Consider the following 19,397-nt stretch of genomic DNA (forward strand, 5'->3'; position numbering starts at 1 on the left):
ATAAAAGGGCAGACAATAGGGTCCTGGAACAGAGGAGGACCCCTCGGCAGGGGTGACAATGGAGGCCTGCCCGCTCCAGCTTTGTTTGATCCGCAGCCTCTCAGCATAAGGAGTGAAGGGGGTCAGCAAAAGTGAGAGGCCTTTTTCAGCCACTCCAGGGCATTCATGTGGTAATTGGGTGTCAAGCAGAGATCAGTGAGTCTTCTGCCCGGGTTAAACTGCAGAAAAGAAAGAAAGAGTGAGCTGAAGCGATGGAGGCTGTGAATACCATCACAACCTGCAGGAAACCCCAGGCCTCCCCCATACCAAGCACTTGTGTTCCGGCTGAGGGAGGAGGAGGAAGAAGTGGGGGCCCAGCACATTCTTATTCAGGGAGCCATTGAAAAGGACACAACAATGGCGGAGAAGCCCTTCACAATACACCCCCTGCCCGGCCTTCAATGCTCCCCTCTAAACAGTCATTTAACCTTCCCAAAAGACTGAAAGTGACACTAAAGCCGCAAACCAGGCTTTATCCCACCTCCCCCGCCGGAGGCCATTTGTACAGCAGAAGACAGGTTCCCCCCCAAAATGTGTTCTGGGGCAATATAGCGCCCCCTAAGCTGAACGCTTCAGTACTTTACATATTTAGTGAACCCGTTGGATATTTGGAGTTTTGTCATTTGGGTAGTGGCCACGTGGTCGCCCGCATTAAAATTCAGAGGAGTTATGGAAAAGCAGCTCTCTGAGGAATCCTATGGGGAAGCCGTAGCAGTGGAGGTGAGGCGGGAGGGAGACCGTCATGTATTTATAGCACAAACTCTATTCATACATTACAAAGATGTTATAAACCTGGATAGTGGAGAGACAGCGCCACCCCTGACCACGGGTAGTTGCTGGTATTGCAACTAGGCTTCATTTATTTCAATAGCGCTGAGCTGCAGGACCGGCACAGGTCATGGTAAGATGGGATGATTTGGGAAGGAAGCAGCCGACATTTTCAACCGCAGGACAATCTCTTTAAGGGCAGGGCTGGGGATCCATCACTTTCAGATGGGCAGGATCATTCCATGAAATATGGACCATATCTCCCCAACTAAACTCTGCGCAAGGACCCGTAGTCCTTATTGTAATCATAGTGGCTCGATTATGGGACAGGAGTCCAGCAAAGAGGCAGCAGGTCCGAGCTTCATGGAGGACTATATATGACTAAGTGTCCTGTCGGCCCCCACTCCATTCATTCCAGTGGGGACTAGATACAAGGTTTCCATTTTTTTGATTTTTGGAAACAGCACCACAGGTGTCCATAAACTGTACTGCAGATTGAAGGAATCTGGCTCCAATATCTTAGTGTTGTGTTACAAACCCCCTGATAATCCCTACACAGATTATAATTTTACACTAAATAGGAACCCATAGGTGATGGATATATGAGACGGGTTAGAAGTCCTCATCCTCCTGCGCTGTAGATGCTGCTCGGGATCAGCAATGGCGCCTCTTGTAGTGTCCGGGTCCCACCTCCTGTCACCTGCAGAGTTATAGCACTGCACAGCATTAGGACAGGATTATAGCGCAGGACTACGACAGCCCCTTGTGGACACTTTGGGTAATGCAACAAGAAAATTGTAGTAATGCATAAAAAAAAAAAGATGAGTCAGTGATTGGCATGATTTATTTTTATTGCACATGGAAAACCCTTGTCATATAGTGCATGTAAGACAACACATGATTGTGCGCAGAGACTACACAGGGGGGACTGGGGGGCCATTTAACCTAATAACGCTTGTACCATTTACAGTATCTGATACTGCTCTGCAGATCAGTGTTTTGGAGGTCGCTATCCAGCTATAGCATTCAAGACCCAAGAACCGTGTACAGGGACTGTAATGGCAGCCATATTGGTTGTTATATGGATGGGTAATACTATGTGTAGTCCAATAGATCAGAACAGCAAAGATGTTGGCCGAAAATGTATAAGGAGCCCCCTCCCTTATATGACATCACCAATATAGTGATAATTTAGGCCCCAGCTAATTGGGTGGACACTGCAGTATATCTGAACCCAGCTGACAGTATATACAACTTTGATATGTTACATACAATACATAGATACAGAGAAGAGTGTGAGCTAAAGGACCAGCAAAGTACAAATGGACCCCGGGCACAACTACAACTCTTATCATGCCATGCTGGAAGCTGTAGTGTTGTAATCCGCATAGGACCATTATGTCTCCTCCGTTGCTGCATCACTGGTTCCCTCAGCCTTACCGTATTATATACAATATACACTATTGTCCTGTTATATAGAATTACCGTGACATTTAGCAGTTGTGCAATTTACTTATTGAGAGCTTTTCCCTGAAATAAATAGGAACTTTCATGTTTAAAGGGAACCTGTCAGCAGCATTGACCCTGCAGAACTGCAGTCAGTGTTAGGCCTAGAGAGCAGTTTAGTTATAGATATGGAAAAATGTTATTTTCCAGGATTAGGCACATCCTCACACGGCTGTGCTGAGCTCTCTGCACTCAGCTGTTCTACAGCTCTTTTCCTCTGCTGTAGTAGCTACAAATCTGCTACAACTTTGACTCAAAGCAGAGGAGTAGATCGCTAGCAATCAGCTCAATGTAGAGAACTCAGAGCACAGCAGTGTGAGGACATGCCCCAGTACTAGAATCCTGGAATATAAATTGATATCACAGTCCTGCTGCTACTAATAGCACGATTACACATCTCTCCACGAACGATACGTCACACCTTCTGACACATTCCCTTTAAAAACTGTATTTAGAAGTCTCTCCAATGTATGAATTTTACAGAAAGCTGGAATTCAACAATCTGGTAAAGCTAGAACCCATACTGGCTGGCACCCAGCTTTCCCAGGAAGTAAGAACTGAATGGATTTAGAGAAGTTTGCAGACTGTCGTGTTATCGCTACTTTACACTCCCTTTATCTCAAAAAATAATAAAAATGGGTGAATAGCAGCAAAATCCTTGCAGGAGGGGAGCACACGCCAGGCTTACCCAAATACTGACGATGCCTCGGAGACCCTCCCTTTGGCTACTATGGGGTCCCATCCTACTTCCTCATTGACTCTGGAATGAGCAAAGTGCGGTGGTGATGAAAGATACAGGAAGAAATGTGGGGGTGGGGGATCAGGACAACCTGCCCCAAAACTTTGACTGCATCCCCACTCCTCTTTGTAAGAGATGCCTGCATGCCATATACATGCACACATATGTTAGTGATCATAGAGAAGTCACAGATAACATGGAATACACATTCAGCATTCACGTGGTCTCAGAATGAATAGAATTCTAGAAAAGTAACACTGCTACTATGACACCGACACTCATATACACAAACTATTGCCCAAAACGACCAATCAGAGCCCGGCTATTAACCGGAAGCTGATTGTATTCCAGGAATGGTGACTCTTCTTGGCTAGGATAAATCAATGTGAGAACATTCATTTTGCATAGTTTTCCCATTTTTGGAATAACACAGCCTCCTGCCTGGGTGGAGGAGGACACAAGATAAAACGGGTGGTGATCCAGGTCATACACCCCTGTCCAAGGGGATCATAGATTGCCTAATCTCCACCCATCATACTGGGGTGGCGGGGCGAGGTGCAACTCACCATCCTCACCCACGGAGTTGCCCCTGTAAAGGGAACCTGTCACCAGGAATGTAATTTTTAGTGGATGACAGATTTCAATAGCCTATGCTATGCAGATTCTAAAAATGCCCGAGTCAGCATTCCGAATTATTTTAGTAGTTTATATAAGTTTATTTCACATTAGCTCCCCACCAGCAGCGTGTGGCGAGACCCGAGGTGGGGGGAGCAGCAGCCTATATGTGCCTGTGTCAGTCTCCTCCACACTCATCCAGCTCCCTCCCCATATGCTGTCACCTTCAAGGAGCAGGCAGGGGAGAGAGGGGGGAGAATACGTGAGGAGACACAGGCTGCTGCGCCAAATAAGAGAATGAACCAAGCAATGGCCGGGGGACTATCCCAAGAACCTATGATGGGGTCAATCCTGCAGGTGGATCAGACACATCTACTCAAAATTTCACTTAATGGCCTTCCCCACCACAAACCTTGCCCTTTGGCTGGGTCCGTGTAGCCAGAGGCGTATGGGGACTGATCCCGAGGATAGACTCCTCCTCAATACCTTCTTCCACCCCCTTAAATGAGATGCTGATATACTTTTGGGGGATTGGGTCTTTTGCTCAGCCAATTACTAACCTCAGCCTGTACACGAACTGCATGTTACCAATGGGGCCAGCGATCACAACAACAGGCACTAGACCAGCACCATCGGGAAATTCTTGGGGGGGAAAAAATAAAAATAAAAAAAAGTCTTAAAACCCCTTTTTCTATAATAATTTGGGTCTCACTTATAATAAAAGGAAGACAGACAGTATAAAAAGACCAAACATAGCGTTAAACGATGCGCCACCTTTGCCCGCTGGTTGTGTAAGGTATTGCAGCACATCCCATTAAAGTTGTATTGGAGTGAAGTGCAATACAAATAACAACCAATGGACATGAAAGCGCCATTTATGGAGAGAGGGGGAAAAAAAAAAAAAGAAGTTTTATTCTAATCCAGAACAATAAAACGGATTAAAATTGGGCCAGTTTTCTGTAATCTGAGGCGTAACCGTTCAGTCAGGGACTTAGTGGCAGCGTGGCGCTGCTCAGGACGTGGATAGAGGTTCTGTTATGGCTTGATATTCTCCTGCCAGGGAAAGACAGAGGTAGACAGACCACGTACCCCACCCCGAGTTATAGTGTGCAGAGCAGGGGGTCCGCTATGGACAGGGATCATTGGTCCACGTCTATGTACAAGCTCACAGCTTACTGAACCTCCTACATGTAAATTTCCAATACGAAGTCAGTGCCCCCTGGTCCATCCCCTCCTCAAATCACAGTATTGTCTGAAGTCCATGCCATATTCCCATCACCGCCAGGAATACAGGTCTCATCCGAGTCTAAAGCAGTGTTCAAGAGATGAAACAAATCTGTACAGCGAATAAAAACTCTCCTGCTGGACTAAAAAAATAAATTAGAAAAAAAAAAAAAAATTAAAAATACAAAACGTCCCTTTAAACGTAAGGGGTTGTGCGCCCCTGTATCCCTCACACGTCATACAGACGGAGCTGTAATACTTTGGTAAGTGAATAAAATTATCCGGTGATGGAAGAATCCGGTTCGCTCCTTTGGACAAAAAAAAAAATGCAAAAATAAAACAAAAAAACAGAAGCTTGGAGACTACAGCTTTAGCTTCCCCGATTGGATCCTTTGATATACTGCGTCGTCCAATGGGATGTACTTTCCTTGCTGGGAATCCAGGACGTACAAGGCGTCCTTCACCAGGCTGGGGTCAAAGCCTTCTTTCCTCATGTCCGTTTTTTGGAATTTATACGTTCCTGCGGAGATAGGAAGTGGGATACAGAATGTCAGGCGCAGCTTTCCGCAAAGCGTTAAAATCAATGGACGAGATTGATGCGGTTTCAGTACGTGTCATGATGTATTGACTCTACTGCAGCTCAGAAGGTGGTGGGAGATCCCAGAGGGGGAACCCGCAGTGTCAGCCATGCTATACATCACTCACTAACACCGTGTGCCAGGGGCGACACCTGCTGGATGGTAAGGGAACCGCAAGAACTGCTTTATACATAGAAAGTGTGTGAGTGGGAGGATGGGTTGGGTTTAGCCTTCAGTCGATTGCCTTATAAACCTTATAAAAGATAGGTCATGTCCTATATTTTGCCTGCGTACGGAGCAGTACAGCGCCTCACCGTATCACTCTGCGCTCATTGCCGGCATAGACGGCCATATATACGTTTGGCTACAATCACACGACTGTTGGGTAACACACACAGCCGAAAACTTGCGGCCATATATACTTCCCCCATAGGCCGGCAATGGGCGCACGGAACGGTATGTAGTGGTACGGTGCAGCACTCGTACCGCTCCGTACACGGGGAAAAAAAAAAAGACCGTTACCCAGCAGTCGTGTGAACTAACAGTGATATTTTTTTTAATACTCATGTGAACTATACATGAGGAGGTTTCCACGATTCCTTTATCCACGACCTATGAAATATCCGCTTGGTGGAGAACTGACTAATATGAGCCACGGCGCTTGGGCACAGGTTACAAACCATAGAGAGGCAGCTATGCAGAGTATTCAATGCCCTAACCTTGCCATACCTTCACATGCCTAACCTTTCAGTTCTCAAGGCCTAAGGGGATATCCAGCGTAGGGATATTGGTAACCTATTCATAGTATAGGTCATCAATATGAGATATATGTGGGGACACTCACGATCAAAAGAGAAGGAATAGGAAGAACAGATACATTAATTGTGCCCTATTCACTTGAAAGGGCGGATCTGCAGTTAAGTGACCCGGCCACTACATAGAGAATGGATGTGTTCTTATGTCGCTATCCTCCATGTTGATACAAGAGCCAAATCAGTGGGTGTTGGACCCCTCGACTTTCAGAAACTGTTGACCTACCTAGTGACAGGTCTTATCATGATACCTGTATATTGACTGTTCACTCACCCGTCTTGTTCACCTCTGGCAGCAATCGGAGGAAGACAGGGTGTGCATACCCAGGTAGCGACTTCTTAAGGTCTTTAACAAACTTTTCAAGATCACTTTTATGGTCCGGGTCGGCAATGGCTGCCATTCCGGCTCTCCCTTCCGTTCCTAGGAAACAAATAGTGGAAAACTTAAATCCAGATAAACCTCACTTCTCAGTTCTAGGGAGAAAGAAGAATAAACCCCACGTACCTGGCACCTCCACCCCATAGACCACCACGTCGGCTTGCTGCAGGAGTTTGCTCAGGATTCCTTCAACTTCGGTGGTGGATACATTTTCCCCTTTCCATCGGAATGTGTCCCCTGTACGATCCCGGAAATACATATATCCCAGCTCATCCATAACCAGCACATCGCCTGCAGTGAGGACAACAGTCAGAACGCACAAGGGTCTTATAGAAAGACGTCCCTGTCATATGGGAAGAAATCTTACCGGAGAGATAAGCCATGTCTCCATGCTTGAAGACGTTCTTGGCTATTTTCTTGTTAGTGGCGGACTCGTTGACATAACCATCAAATCGTCGTAGGGGGTCTGATTGAATAATACGGCCGACCAGCTGCCCGGGCTCACCTGCCAGAGGAAAGAGACACAGGGATAAATCCCGGAGTTCTGAATGGCTATAAACTTCTTTTACTAAACCCAAGGATCCTGGATTACAAAATCCCTAAACTGTTTAGTGAACAACCCTTTTAGGATGATCTAAATTGTTTTATGCTCTCTGGATATAGCCATGTACCTACCTGGCTGACAGGGGATACAGATACCATCAGGACTGCGGATAAGCTCCATGGTCTCTTCATTCACCTTCATCAGTCGGATGGGATACACAAAAGGAAGAATGCGGCTGTTGAATCCGCAGGACCCAACCTAAAAATTACATGAAAGTGTCAATGGGTGTATGGGTGTCCCCCCACTTACGCTCTATGCAGTCACATGTCAGGCTTACATTGTTGTCGAAGTTCCCAAGGCTGCAGTTACATTCTGTCGCTCCGTAGAATTCCGCAATCTGTGGGATCCGGAAGCGAGACATGAACTCTTTCCAAATGGCGGGGCGAAGTCCGTTTCCCAGCGCCATACGCACTCTGTGTTTGGACTCTGCCTCCCGCACTGGCTGGTTCAGGAGATAGCGGCAGATCTCACCAATGTACTGGACAATCTGTGTACAAAGCCAGCGTGTTACTAAGAACTTATTTAAAGGCAGTAATGGAAGTCAATAGAGGTTCCTCACCGTGCAGTTGTACTTCGCACAGTCGTCCCAAAAGCGTGAAGCAGAGAACTTCTTTTTAATGACAACCGTTAGACCGAGGAGGATACACTGACCCATTCCAACAATGTTCCCTAAAATACAGCCGTGTATTAGGAAAGAGATGAGCACTTGCCCCTATGGACTGTCCAACCGGAGAGGCAGATTTCCATTACAGATCATACTGCATGTGTTACAAGGGGGTTCTGGTAAACAGTATAATTGCTGTTTCCTAAAGGTGTTATCCACCATCACGCTTTTAATGTGACTAATGCCCTTGAAGGAAAATGCTCTTTGAAAAGATCAAATGGTAGAAGTCAGTTTTCTTTCTGAGCATAAATCACAATGGCAGCAGTAGACGGCCGTATGATTACCTGCGGAGTGGTACAAAGGAAGGCAGTCATAAATCACGTCATCCGATCGCATGCCAAAGCCGTAATGCACCAAGGCGGCCATGCGGAAATATCTGCAAACAAGGGACAGGTTAGTAACTAGAGCCACAGCGATACGTGCAGGTAGCGGGCAGCTGTCATACACACCGGCTGTGAACCACTATGGCAGCCTTGGGGAGTCCCGTCGTTCCTGAAGTGTAAATGTAAAATAGTTTATCTAGAAAAGATTCAAAGAACAGAGATTAGATATCAGATTCACAATATGGTTTAGGGGTTCAATAAAAACAGACCGTAAACTGCAATACCAAACGTGACTATAGACAAGAGTTGCGCTAATCTAAATAAAAAAGTCCATTTCATTTGCAATCCATTGCCAGAAAGAGCGACGCCATATGTTGCGAGTGGTATCGCAGCAGAATAGGTGTTAGAGATTCAGACCTGCTAGTTTGCCATTAATACTAAAACAGAGCAGAGCTGTCATACCAGACACAACCTATGGACAGAGGGGGGCGATGTTTCCATAGGAAGCAGCAATGTCTCTTTAATTCAATACATAATGTCAGCATTTACCTGTGAAGCTCCTCCCGGGGTCTTTAGGAGGAAGACGGGACGCGCTCTGCAGCAAAGGTGCTATAAATTCTGTGCTAGGGGGAATCGCTGAGCGGTCACAGTCACCAAAGCAGTAGAGTCGTACAGACTTCCCCATCATGGCGTAGACATCAGTCATTGCTGAAAACATAAAAAGATCCTGTAAATTTTATTTCTATTTTTTATTTCCTACAGACGGTTTAGGAAAAAAATAAGCTAAAACAGAGGACTTTAACCAAACTGCTGCACACGTTGCAACCTTTGTCCCCCCCCAAATGAGTTCCTCACCTTGAGACATCTCCTGTCCAAAGATTACCGCCTTGGAGTTGGAGACGCTGAAGCAATGTTCCAGGGCGTCCAGACGCAAATTGAAATTGATCAAAGCGGCTTCCACGCCCATCTTGGCCATGCCAAGCCAAAACCCGACATATTCGTTACAGTTCTCCATGAACAGAGCGATGACGTCTCCGGACCGGAAACCCTCCGCGTACAGGAAGTTGGCCACCGCATTGGAGAACTCGTCCAGCTCCTTGAAAGTCCAAGACGCTCCAGTGCCCTCGAAGATCAGCGCCGTCTTGTTGGGATGACGTCTCACACATTCCTTGAATATGATGGGGACGGTGTTCTTCTCCCGCAGGTGTTTCTTAACTTGTAGCTTCACTCGCACAAGCGTGAAAGCGCCTCTGCAAAAATAGAAGAGCGGATGTGTGTATGAGACGAGGGACCCGGCCGCGCTCAGTGTGTACAGTCACCATGAGCACCGGGGATATGCTCCACATATACATGTTCTAGATACACTTAGCCTCTTGGGCCCTCCTACACGGCAGCATATCAAGACTGCATATGCACCATGCACACATAATGGATTAAAAACTAGGCCTCAGCCCAGATCATTGCCAAATTGTGAAAACCTCTTTTTATGGAGACGTTCCCCCTGGAATTGGCAAAATAAGGGGTCCTGGTGCATTGTCACAAATGATAAATGCACACCCCCAATACAGATAACACAGTACAGTGTGTGCCATCCCAGACACACCTATAGATAATGAATGGATCATCTGAAGGGGTACAAGACCCCCATTCTCCTCACCAGGCCTATAGATTATAAATGGAGTGTGTAGAGGGTGTCCTAATGGTCAGATCCCCCAAAGAAGAGAAATAGCAAGAATATCCCTTTAAAAACCTCATCTTTAATAGGACACATGTAGAGGAGTTGTCCACCAGTTCTCCTGCATTATTTATAAAGTTTATTGAAGAGACTCGCGCACAGACACACCCCAGTGGTCTTCCATCTGCTAATATCATAAAACAAGGACCTGCTGAGAGTTGTAGTTCACAAAAGCGCCACACATAGGTGACTACTAGCTGCTGTGGACAACGAGGAAAGTCTCCCTCCCAAAGTTTGAAGCAGAAGGCCCTGAAGACTCACTGACTCTTCAATAAACTTTATTTATACAGTCTGACAATAACTTATGTCAATGGCCACAGAATGGTATTCTAGGAACTGGTTCCTCACTACATACATCATGAGATGAGCTCATATACCCTGGGGTAACCTCCGCCCTGTATCCAACACCCACCAGTCACCCAGACCATTTGTACTTTGTCAGCCTTCAAAATGTACAACCCTTCAACTTCTCCGTGGTCACATGAAGTCTGGGTCATGAGAGACCACTTCCTTGTAGCAGACAATATCGCACTCTTGCTTAAAGTCTCTGTGCTGCTGTGGAAGCACAAAGTGTATTTCTGGGTTCTCATTTGTGTCCTGTAACCTGCACACATCACAACACTACCCTAGAGCGACATGCACCCCTGGCCCCAGAGAGCCGTCTGTCACACCCTCATTTCCTGGATATTTTCTTAGTTATTTAATTTTTATCAAACATAGTTTTCAAGATAACGCGCCTTTCACGGTCAATAGTGTTGTCTCCATATTGCCGTGTATTGGACGTGAACTCTGGTACTGGTACTTTTGATAGCAGTCAATATGGCGCAATTGGACGCACTTCAAGGCAGATATGGCTTGTTCCATCCCTGCCCTGGTCTCCTGCCTGGCACTTTCGGTAGTTTTTATAGGTAAACTGTGATAAGGCACCAAAAAATGGTCCATTAGAAATGGGGCAATGTGTCCCGGGCTGGGGGCAGAGTCCAAGAATTATCTCCAACACAAAGATTTATCCTGGAAAACCAAGTTCAAGGACGGATGTACAAAATACAACAATTTACTGAGGTACAAAGGGTCGTCCTTGTGATAAAGAGAAGCTGTACTAAGTAACACATCGGACAGAGCTCCACAGGACTTACACAGTGCTACTAGTCACAAACAATATGGCTGCCAATACAGAATCACATCACTTAAAGGAGTAGGGCCCAACTCCTCCACAGGATAGGCCTTACTTATTGATCGTGGGGGTTTCAGAGAGGTGACCCCCCACAGATCACAGAAACAGGGAGTTCGAAGTAGCTCCGTCGGACCCCTTGTTGCTACCCGAAATGAGTGAAGCAGACGGCCTAACTTGCTGATGTGGGGGTCTCAGTGATGAGACCCCCAGAGATTATGAGATTGGGGGGTTCAAGGTACTTCCGTCTGACCGCTCGTCACTCCACTCATCTCAGGGACGGACAAGGGGTCCGGCAGAAGTACCTCGGACCCTCTGTCCTCGTGTCCAGTAATGAGACCCCACTGATCAGCACGTTAGGCCCTATCCTGTGGATTGTGGCGCTCGACAATCTCCGTCATCTCCATAGAGATGACTGGAGCAGAACAGACTTGCGCGGACGTCTGCTCCACTCATCTCGGGAGCGACAAGGGTTTTGGCGAGAAAACCCCTTTAAGTGAAGATTTGAAGAGTAGGAATCAGTCATGTACTTTTTTGGCAATAGAATCCAAGGGTCTTCAAAGTATGGCCATGAAACATATACAAGGAATTTTGAGCTTATCTCTCCAACCAGAACTGTGTGTATATGTGGTTAGTAGCAGCAGGACTGTGTAAAATGCACTTAAACTCCAGGATTGTAGCTTCTCCAAGTGATCTGGGGAATGTCCTCACACTACTGTGCTCTATGTAATCAGTGTTGGACATTTTTCCTGGATATCTGCACAATCATACCTTTCTACATCTTAGTAGCAGCCAGAGAGTGAAAATGCATTTATACTCCAGGATTATAGTGTCTGAGTGCACTAGGGGCACATTATTGATTGATTTTCCCTGGATATTGTATGTAAAATCAATAAAATGTGCACTTGAAGACACTACAATCCTGAAGCACACGTGTATTTTTCACAGTCCTGCTGCTACTAACAACATACACAAAGGTATGATTACATACGATATCCAGGGACAAGGTATGTAACCATACCTTAGTGTATGTTAGCAGCAGCAGGACTGAAAAATACATGTTTGCTTCAGGATTGTAGTGTCTTTGAGTGCACTAGGGACATGTTCTCACACAGCTGTGCTCTCTCCAGCCAGTGTTATGGTCACTGGATATCTGTGGCATAATACCTACCTATTTTTGTTGGTAGTAGCAGCAGGACTGTGAAAAAAGCTTCACAATTATAGCTTCATCAAGTGCGCTGGGTGGGAGGGGGGTCTTCACACACAGCTGAGCTTGCATTGACCGGCTATATAGTAGGGGAGGGGCTGAGCAGCAGCTCCTTGCAGAGAATCAAGAGCACAGCAGTGTGAGGATACACCCAGTGCCTTGTACCAGGGGAGTTTTTATCCCAGCATTCCATCCACCCTGCCCGAGGAGGACAATACCAGCGCTCACAGGGTATGTGGGTAGCCACGCCATGACCATCGGAATATTGTTTAGGCTCGGGGGGGCGTCATCACTTTTTGGTGAAAAGGAAGAGAATGGTCTAAGTGTTATAAATAAGGAAGACTTTGTCCAGATTCTTTATCGCTCCCTTTATGGATGGGACATCAGAATTCATCCGGTCACAGAGAGCTTTACATCCACTGACACAAAGAAACCCTTGTCTCCTCCTCCATCCACAAACTATCATTAGAAGACATTTTTGGCCTCTTCTATCACGTTGCGACACAACTTTCCCGTACCCCTGAACGGTAACTTATACATGAACTGATTTCAGTCAGGAGCCAAAGAACTGACACCCAAGTATTTGGACTTCTACATCTTGTTTGCATCCTACAAGTCCTGCTATATTTTACCCCATTCAGTCTATTGAATGGGACTTAGGCCCCTCCAATTTACAACTTCCTTCTTGTAGTCGTAGTCAGGGTGGACAGTGTATCAATATTTATAGTCACAGAGCAGTGGTGGGCAATGACAACAAAGTAAACTGATCATAGACCTTAAAATTTGGCCATTTTTTTACTTTGCTCACCTCACATCTCGCCCGATAGTCTTATAGAAAACCTTCATAAACTTCCATCCTCCGCTGCCCAGGTAAAAAACCAAGACGGCGCCAATGGACTGGAACCAGGGGAGCCCGACCACGGCTTTGAGCAGCAGCAGCAGGGAGGAGCAGGACGCTAGGCGCAGCATCTTCCTGGAACAGAAGAGACAGGCAGAGTAAGGACGACTTCACATATCAGTTTATATACCGACAGTTATCACCACACCCACATCGCCCGCCGCCGAGGGGGCAAAGATCACGTCTGTCGCCCTGCGCTCTACCTGCACCCAGAGGGCTGATAAAGGAGAGAAATAACGAGGGAGATGATGATTGCCCCATACATACTGTATATAATTACACACATCTACATAATAATACAGACCCTGATAAATATGCATAAACCTCCAAACCAAAATGCCAAGCAGCGCCGCAGAGACAGCGCCAGGTGTGTCTTAAACGGAGATGTGGGATTAGCACAATGTTTAATATCTGTTCTTAGACACAGGGATTAGGTATCATCAGAAAACATTTCTGGAACAGCGCCCCACATGTCCACAGGCAGCGTGAGGAACTGCAGCCCAGCATTCCCTCTAATAATAATAATCATCTTTATTTACATAGCGCTCTACAGATACTGGGGTACATATTTTATGTGTATAACAGTCTATGAGCGAGGACGAGGGGGTGACACAAGAGCTTACAGTCTATGAGGATGAGGGGGGTGTGACAAGAGCTTACAGTCTATGAGGATGAGGGGGTGACACAAGAGCTTACTGTCTATGAGGATGAGGAGGGACACAAGAGCTTACAGTCTATGAGGATGAGGGGGTGATACAAGAGCTTACAGTCTATGAGGACGAGGGGGTGACACAAGAGCTTACAGTCTATGAGGATGAGGAGGGACACAAGATCTTACAGTCTATGAGGGAGACACAAGAGCTTACAGTCTATGAGGATGAGGGGGCGACACAAGAGCTTACAGTCTATGAGGATGAGGGGGCGACACAAGAGCTTACAGTCTATGAGGATGAGGGGGCGACACAAGAGCTTACAGTCTATGAGGACGAGGGGATGACACAAGAGCTTACAGTCTATGAGGATGAGGGGGTGACGCAAGAGCTTACAGTCTATGAGGATGAGGAGGGACACAAGAGCTTACAGTCTATGAGGATGAGGGGGTGACACAAGAGCTTACAGTCTATGAGGATGAGGGGGTGACACAAGAGCTTACAGTCTATGGGGATGAGGGGGTGACACAAGAGCTTACAGTCTATGGGGATGAGGGGGTGACACAAGAGCTTACAGTCTATGAGGAGGAGGGGGTGACACAAGAGCTTACAGTCTATGAGGAGGAGGGGGTGACACAAGAGCTTACAGTCTATGAGGATGAGGGGTGACACAAGAGCTTACAGTCTATGGGGATGAGGGGGGGGACACAAGAGCTTACAGTCTATGGGGATGAGGGGTGACACAAGAGCTTACAGTCTATGAGGACGAGGGGGTGACACAAGAGCTTACAGTCTATGAGGACGAGGGGGTGACACAAGAGCTTACAGTCTATGATATAGCAGATGACAGGTGAAGTAAAGGGTCACACTTGGTAGGGATGTTGATCCCCTCATTATAAAAACTTAGAAACCAATGTAATCCTGCAAGCAAGGGGTTAAAAAATACTTTGCACCACAACACGTGGGCACATACACAGCAGCGCGGGCGCGTGCAAAACAAATCCCTGTGCAACAAAGAGTTTTCTATGCCGCCAGAAAAAGTGTAAAAGCGGCAGGAAAAGACAGAAATGACTAAATCCACAGCAAAAGAAAGTGACAGGGAACAAATCCGGGGATTGTGACGGCGCCAGGCAAGCGGCCAATCGTATTGCCGGCAGGGGCGGGGAGATCTGCGGAGAGATTTGTAATTGACCTTCACAGCTGCTCACATCAAGGAGCAAATTCCTGCTTTATGAGCCAATAACCCTAACACAGACTGGCACCTGACGCTCTGCAGCGCTGCACAGGACGGCGGGAGCCAACAAATCCGAATGTGAGGACACGTGTTGGTAAACAGTGCCCCCCCCCCCCCCATCCCAACTGGAATAACGTGGCTTCTTTCTGCAAAACACAGCGCCACCGCTGTCCTCAGGTCGTGTGTGGTATTGCACCTGACATTGCAGGGACATTACTGGAGATATTATGGGTAAAATAAGATTCCTCCAACTACTGCAAAAATGACCCCCAGCACCAATGGTAGGTGGACCACCCCTTTAAGAGTAGATGCATTGTGTACTTCCCAACGTGTCCTGTATAGCTCATGTATGCGCTGTGATTAGTCATACGTCACGGAGGGATTAATCTAATTTTTCGGTCACATGTGTCATCCGGAACTCGATATATAAATATCTGATAGAATTGACCGTTCATAATTTTCCAACTTGCTGAAGGTTTCCGCCCAGATACAAAAAATCTCCTGCTGTTCGTCCCATGTCCATAACTAATTGCACGCCATGTCAAGTGGATGAATGTTAAAGGGGTTGTACAGGACAAGAGAGAGGGAAAAAAAACAAAGAAAAAAAAAACAAAAAAAAAACAGCGCCATGCCTGTCCGGTGGTAGGGTTTGGTATTGCAACTCACCTTCATTGAAGTACATACAATACCACACACAAACCGTGGACAGGGGTGGCATCATTTCTAGGAAAAAACAGCCAAGCTTTCTAATCCTGTACAATACAAATCTATCGTTGGTTAAATATTTCCTAAAATCTGTGTGACACGGTCATCATAACTGTAGAGACAGCCCATGTCTGAGGATAGGCACAGGAAAGATTTGTCAAATCTGTAGGGTTTGACATGGAACAGAAAAAAAATAGCTGCTTTCTTCCATAAACAGTGCCACGCTTGTTCAGAGGTTGAGTGTGGTATTGCACTCCTTCCCCATTGACTTCAGTGAAGCAGCGTTGCAATGCCAGACACAACCTCTAAACAGGAGTGGCGCTGTTTGATGAAGTAAGCTGCCACGTTTTTCCTAATAATGGACAACCCCTTTAGCAGGAAAAACTGCGTGACCACCACCATACAACTCCGACAGGGTTCTAACCCAACTTTCCTAGAATCCTGAATAGCAAATGATTTATTAATAATTAGCTACAAGATGTGTATAAGCTCTTATGGTTGTCACCCAGCTTTCACAGATTTTAGGGGATGATTTTAAGATTTCCCAGTTACACGTCAGAAGTGATGACCTAAATTTAGACCCTACAACAGACAACTCTCGGCTTGTTCTCCAAAATCTGGGTGAAGGTTCACGTTGGTTTTGTGTTGTGAAATGAACACAAGGGTTAATGAGTCACAGCCCGGGGGGGGGGGGGACACCCATCACTACACGTGTCACCCCGCAAGGGAAGGAGGTGAGAGGTGACTGCAGGCTGGTACATGACACCGGGGTTACATCAGGCCAAATCTTCACCCAAAATGCTGCAGAGAGCAGTGGGCAGGAAGAGGTTAATCTCATAGTAGGATATGGGGTAGTGTCTGAGACTTAAGAGGTAAAGCTTATTGAGACTTATTAGCCCGGGAGGATGACGAGACACAAGGTCATCATCTAATGAGCACAAGGGGCCTCTTAAAGGGGCGCTCAGCAACGGGGATACCTTTAACCAGAGACCTCCGAATTTATAACCTCTAGTAAATCCTTGGGAATAGAGGATCTATGGTTAAATATCGACCATTCTGGATTCTAAGAAAGCTGGGTGACCATACCAGAGGGAGCCAAACTAGTTGTAACCTTAAGAGATAATCGCGGCATCAAACTAGATGAAACGAGGTTTCTTAAAGGGGTTGTACAGGATTAAAAAGAACATTGCTCCTTTATTACACAGACAGCACCAACATACGTTGTGTCCAATACTGCAGCTCAGATCCATTGACGTGAACAGAGCTGCAGTACCGTACATAACCTGTGGACAGGGGTGGCGCCGTTTTGGAAGAAGAAAGCAGAAATGTTTCTAAAAGTTACTATAAAACTTCTGACCCATCAAAGCCCACTCATCTGATTACACCCGTTACCACTAATCCTCCGTCATACTGCAACTCTCAACATCTCCGACAAGCTGGGAGTTATTTTACATTTAATATGAGAGGCTGGCAGCTACAGCCGGAGCGAAACTACAACCCCCAGCATGTCCTGACTAACACAGGGGAGGTGTTGTAGTTTTGCAGTGAATCTTAAAGCTACAGGTTGAGATCCTAATTAAAGGGAGTGTCTGCTTTAGGGTACAGAATTGGATATTGACATGACGTGGGTGTACAGGCTACTGCACGCGTCATTATCTGCAGGTGTGAACATAGCATTAGCCATCTTCCGCCTATGTATCCTATTATGGTAAGTGGCCATTATAGGGGGCCCCCTCCTATATCACCCAGACTGTAAAGAGCACCCCGTCCTCTAGAGGACCTAGTCCTGCCCATCTATTATGTCACTAGGCCCCTTGACTGGAAGAGCTAATAGCAGGGGTTCATCTTCCAACTGGAACAATCCTTTTAATTACACCCATTTCTATGACCAGAGCCCCAGTAAAGGTCCGGTACTAGCTGGTTCCTGAAGAGACAAGGACAGGGTATCCTAATATGGGTCCATCTTATTATGCTGGAGCAAAGTAGCAAAACCGCAATACCAGGCACCACCAATGCCAAGAGGTAGTGCTGTTTCATATATGCTATTGGATTATGGATGGTGTAGACACATCATGTGACCTTAGTGGACATCACTAGGGGTAGTACATCACCCCCGCCACCAGTGTATTGGCAACAGGGTCACCCGACGCATCACTGTGAGCCTGGCGTCAACCTGCAGGGGGCGTGTGTGTGAATGCAGGACACCCCCTTTAATTATCCACAACACCCAGAGGTGTATATACTGTAAGGATGAGCTATGGAATAAATATACATATATCAATATCTATACCAATGGAACTTGAGCCCCTACCCCCAGCTCATCAGGGGATGTGGGTCAAAGGCCACTTGTGTTTAACCCCAACCTATAGCGTCAGCATATTCCATAGCGTTGCGCAGAGGTTATGTCCCCTGGGGGCCCCAATAGATATATATATATATATATATATACACACACTGCTCATAGACACATACATTCGGCATCCTTGTTAGAAAACTACAATTCCCAGCATGCCTTGCCCCCAACAGCCAATGGGAAGACGGGATACAAAAATCATATACTGGCGCAGCTGTCAGTGCAGAGCCGGAGGCATGCTGGGATTTGTAGTGCCCTCTCATCTGCAGGCTTCCCGGGCAGTGGAGATAATAGTGCAGCTCTCGGTGCATGCTGGGATGTGTAGTGCGCCTCACCTGCGGCGGTCAGCTCCTGTGTGATGTCCTCCTGTGGCCGCACACTGCGCTCTCCTCCTCCGCTCAGCCCCGGTGTGCACGATCTTCCGGGAGCAGCCCTTTCATGCGGTGACAGCCTGAGCCCCGCCCATCAGACACCACGTGACACCGCTTCCAAGTGCCGCCGGGAACTATAGTCCCGACCCTCAATACCTTCTACCAACCTGAGGCGCTGCGCAAAGCATGGCGGGAGATGTAGGCAGCATCCTGCTCCTAGACCCGAGTAGTCGATAGCAGATCTGCCCGATAGTCTGCTTGCCCTATACCCCACATAATTTTTTTTTTCTCTCAATTGTTTTAGTAAAAAAAAAAAATAGTAAAATCAAATTAACATGTGATTTATTTATAATAAAAAAATTACCCCAAAAGAGGCGTTTTGTGTTCCTCATTTTCTGCCACTAATTTTGTGATATAGGAACTGGGTGTCGTCTAGCGGCAAGACAACGATTCGTGAATCAAACAATTTTTGGCAACATTTTTTGATATTATTTTTTTGTTAATGGGGAATTTATTTTTTTGATGTTAATTTTAATTTACGCCAAGTATTCCTACTGAAACATGGGAAATCTTAACTCAAACACTGTCAGTCTGTGTTTCCCAGAGGCTGGATTTCACACCTCGTTCTGGGTAAGAAGCTGGAAATATCATTGTTATATATGATGCAAGGAGTCCCTGCTACCCCATGGAACGTCTGCACCGTAATGAGAACGTGATAACAGTTTGCTGATTTTCTTCCTTGAAGCAGGGACTCCTTGCATCATATATAACTATGATCATTGGAGTACAGTCTCTGGGACAGTGTTTGGTCTGTGAAATCCA

At 46.4% G+C, this 19,397-nt stretch overlaps 1 protein-coding gene across 1 annotated transcript; it reads right to left on the reverse strand.

Annotated features, from left to right (window-relative positions):
* Positions 1-1,640: 1,640 nt before the first annotated feature.
* On the reverse strand, positions 1,641-18,732 carry SLC27A4 (solute carrier family 27 member 4). Its single transcript, XM_072124545.1, has 13 exons — positions 18,540-18,732; positions 13,173-13,337; positions 9,107-9,501; positions 8,801-8,959; positions 8,378-8,447; positions 8,213-8,304; positions 7,824-7,933; positions 7,542-7,751; positions 7,336-7,462; positions 7,028-7,165; positions 6,787-6,951; positions 6,556-6,702; positions 1,641-5,411 (listed from the first exon to the last, which is right to left on the reverse strand). The coding sequence occupies exons 2-13, from the start codon at positions 13,331-13,333 to the stop codon at positions 5,254-5,256; spliced, it is 1,932 nt and encodes a 643-aa protein (XP_071980646.1). The 5' UTR covers positions 13,334-13,337; positions 18,540-18,732; the 3' UTR covers positions 1,641-5,253.
* Between the last annotated feature and the right edge of the window lie 665 nt (positions 18,733-19,397).

This window comes from Engystomops pustulosus, chromosome 9 (genome assembly GCF_040894005.1).
Source record: "Engystomops pustulosus chromosome 9, aEngPut4.maternal, whole genome shotgun sequence".
Classification (NCBI taxonomy): domain Eukaryota; kingdom Metazoa; phylum Chordata; class Amphibia; order Anura; family Leptodactylidae; genus Engystomops; species Engystomops pustulosus.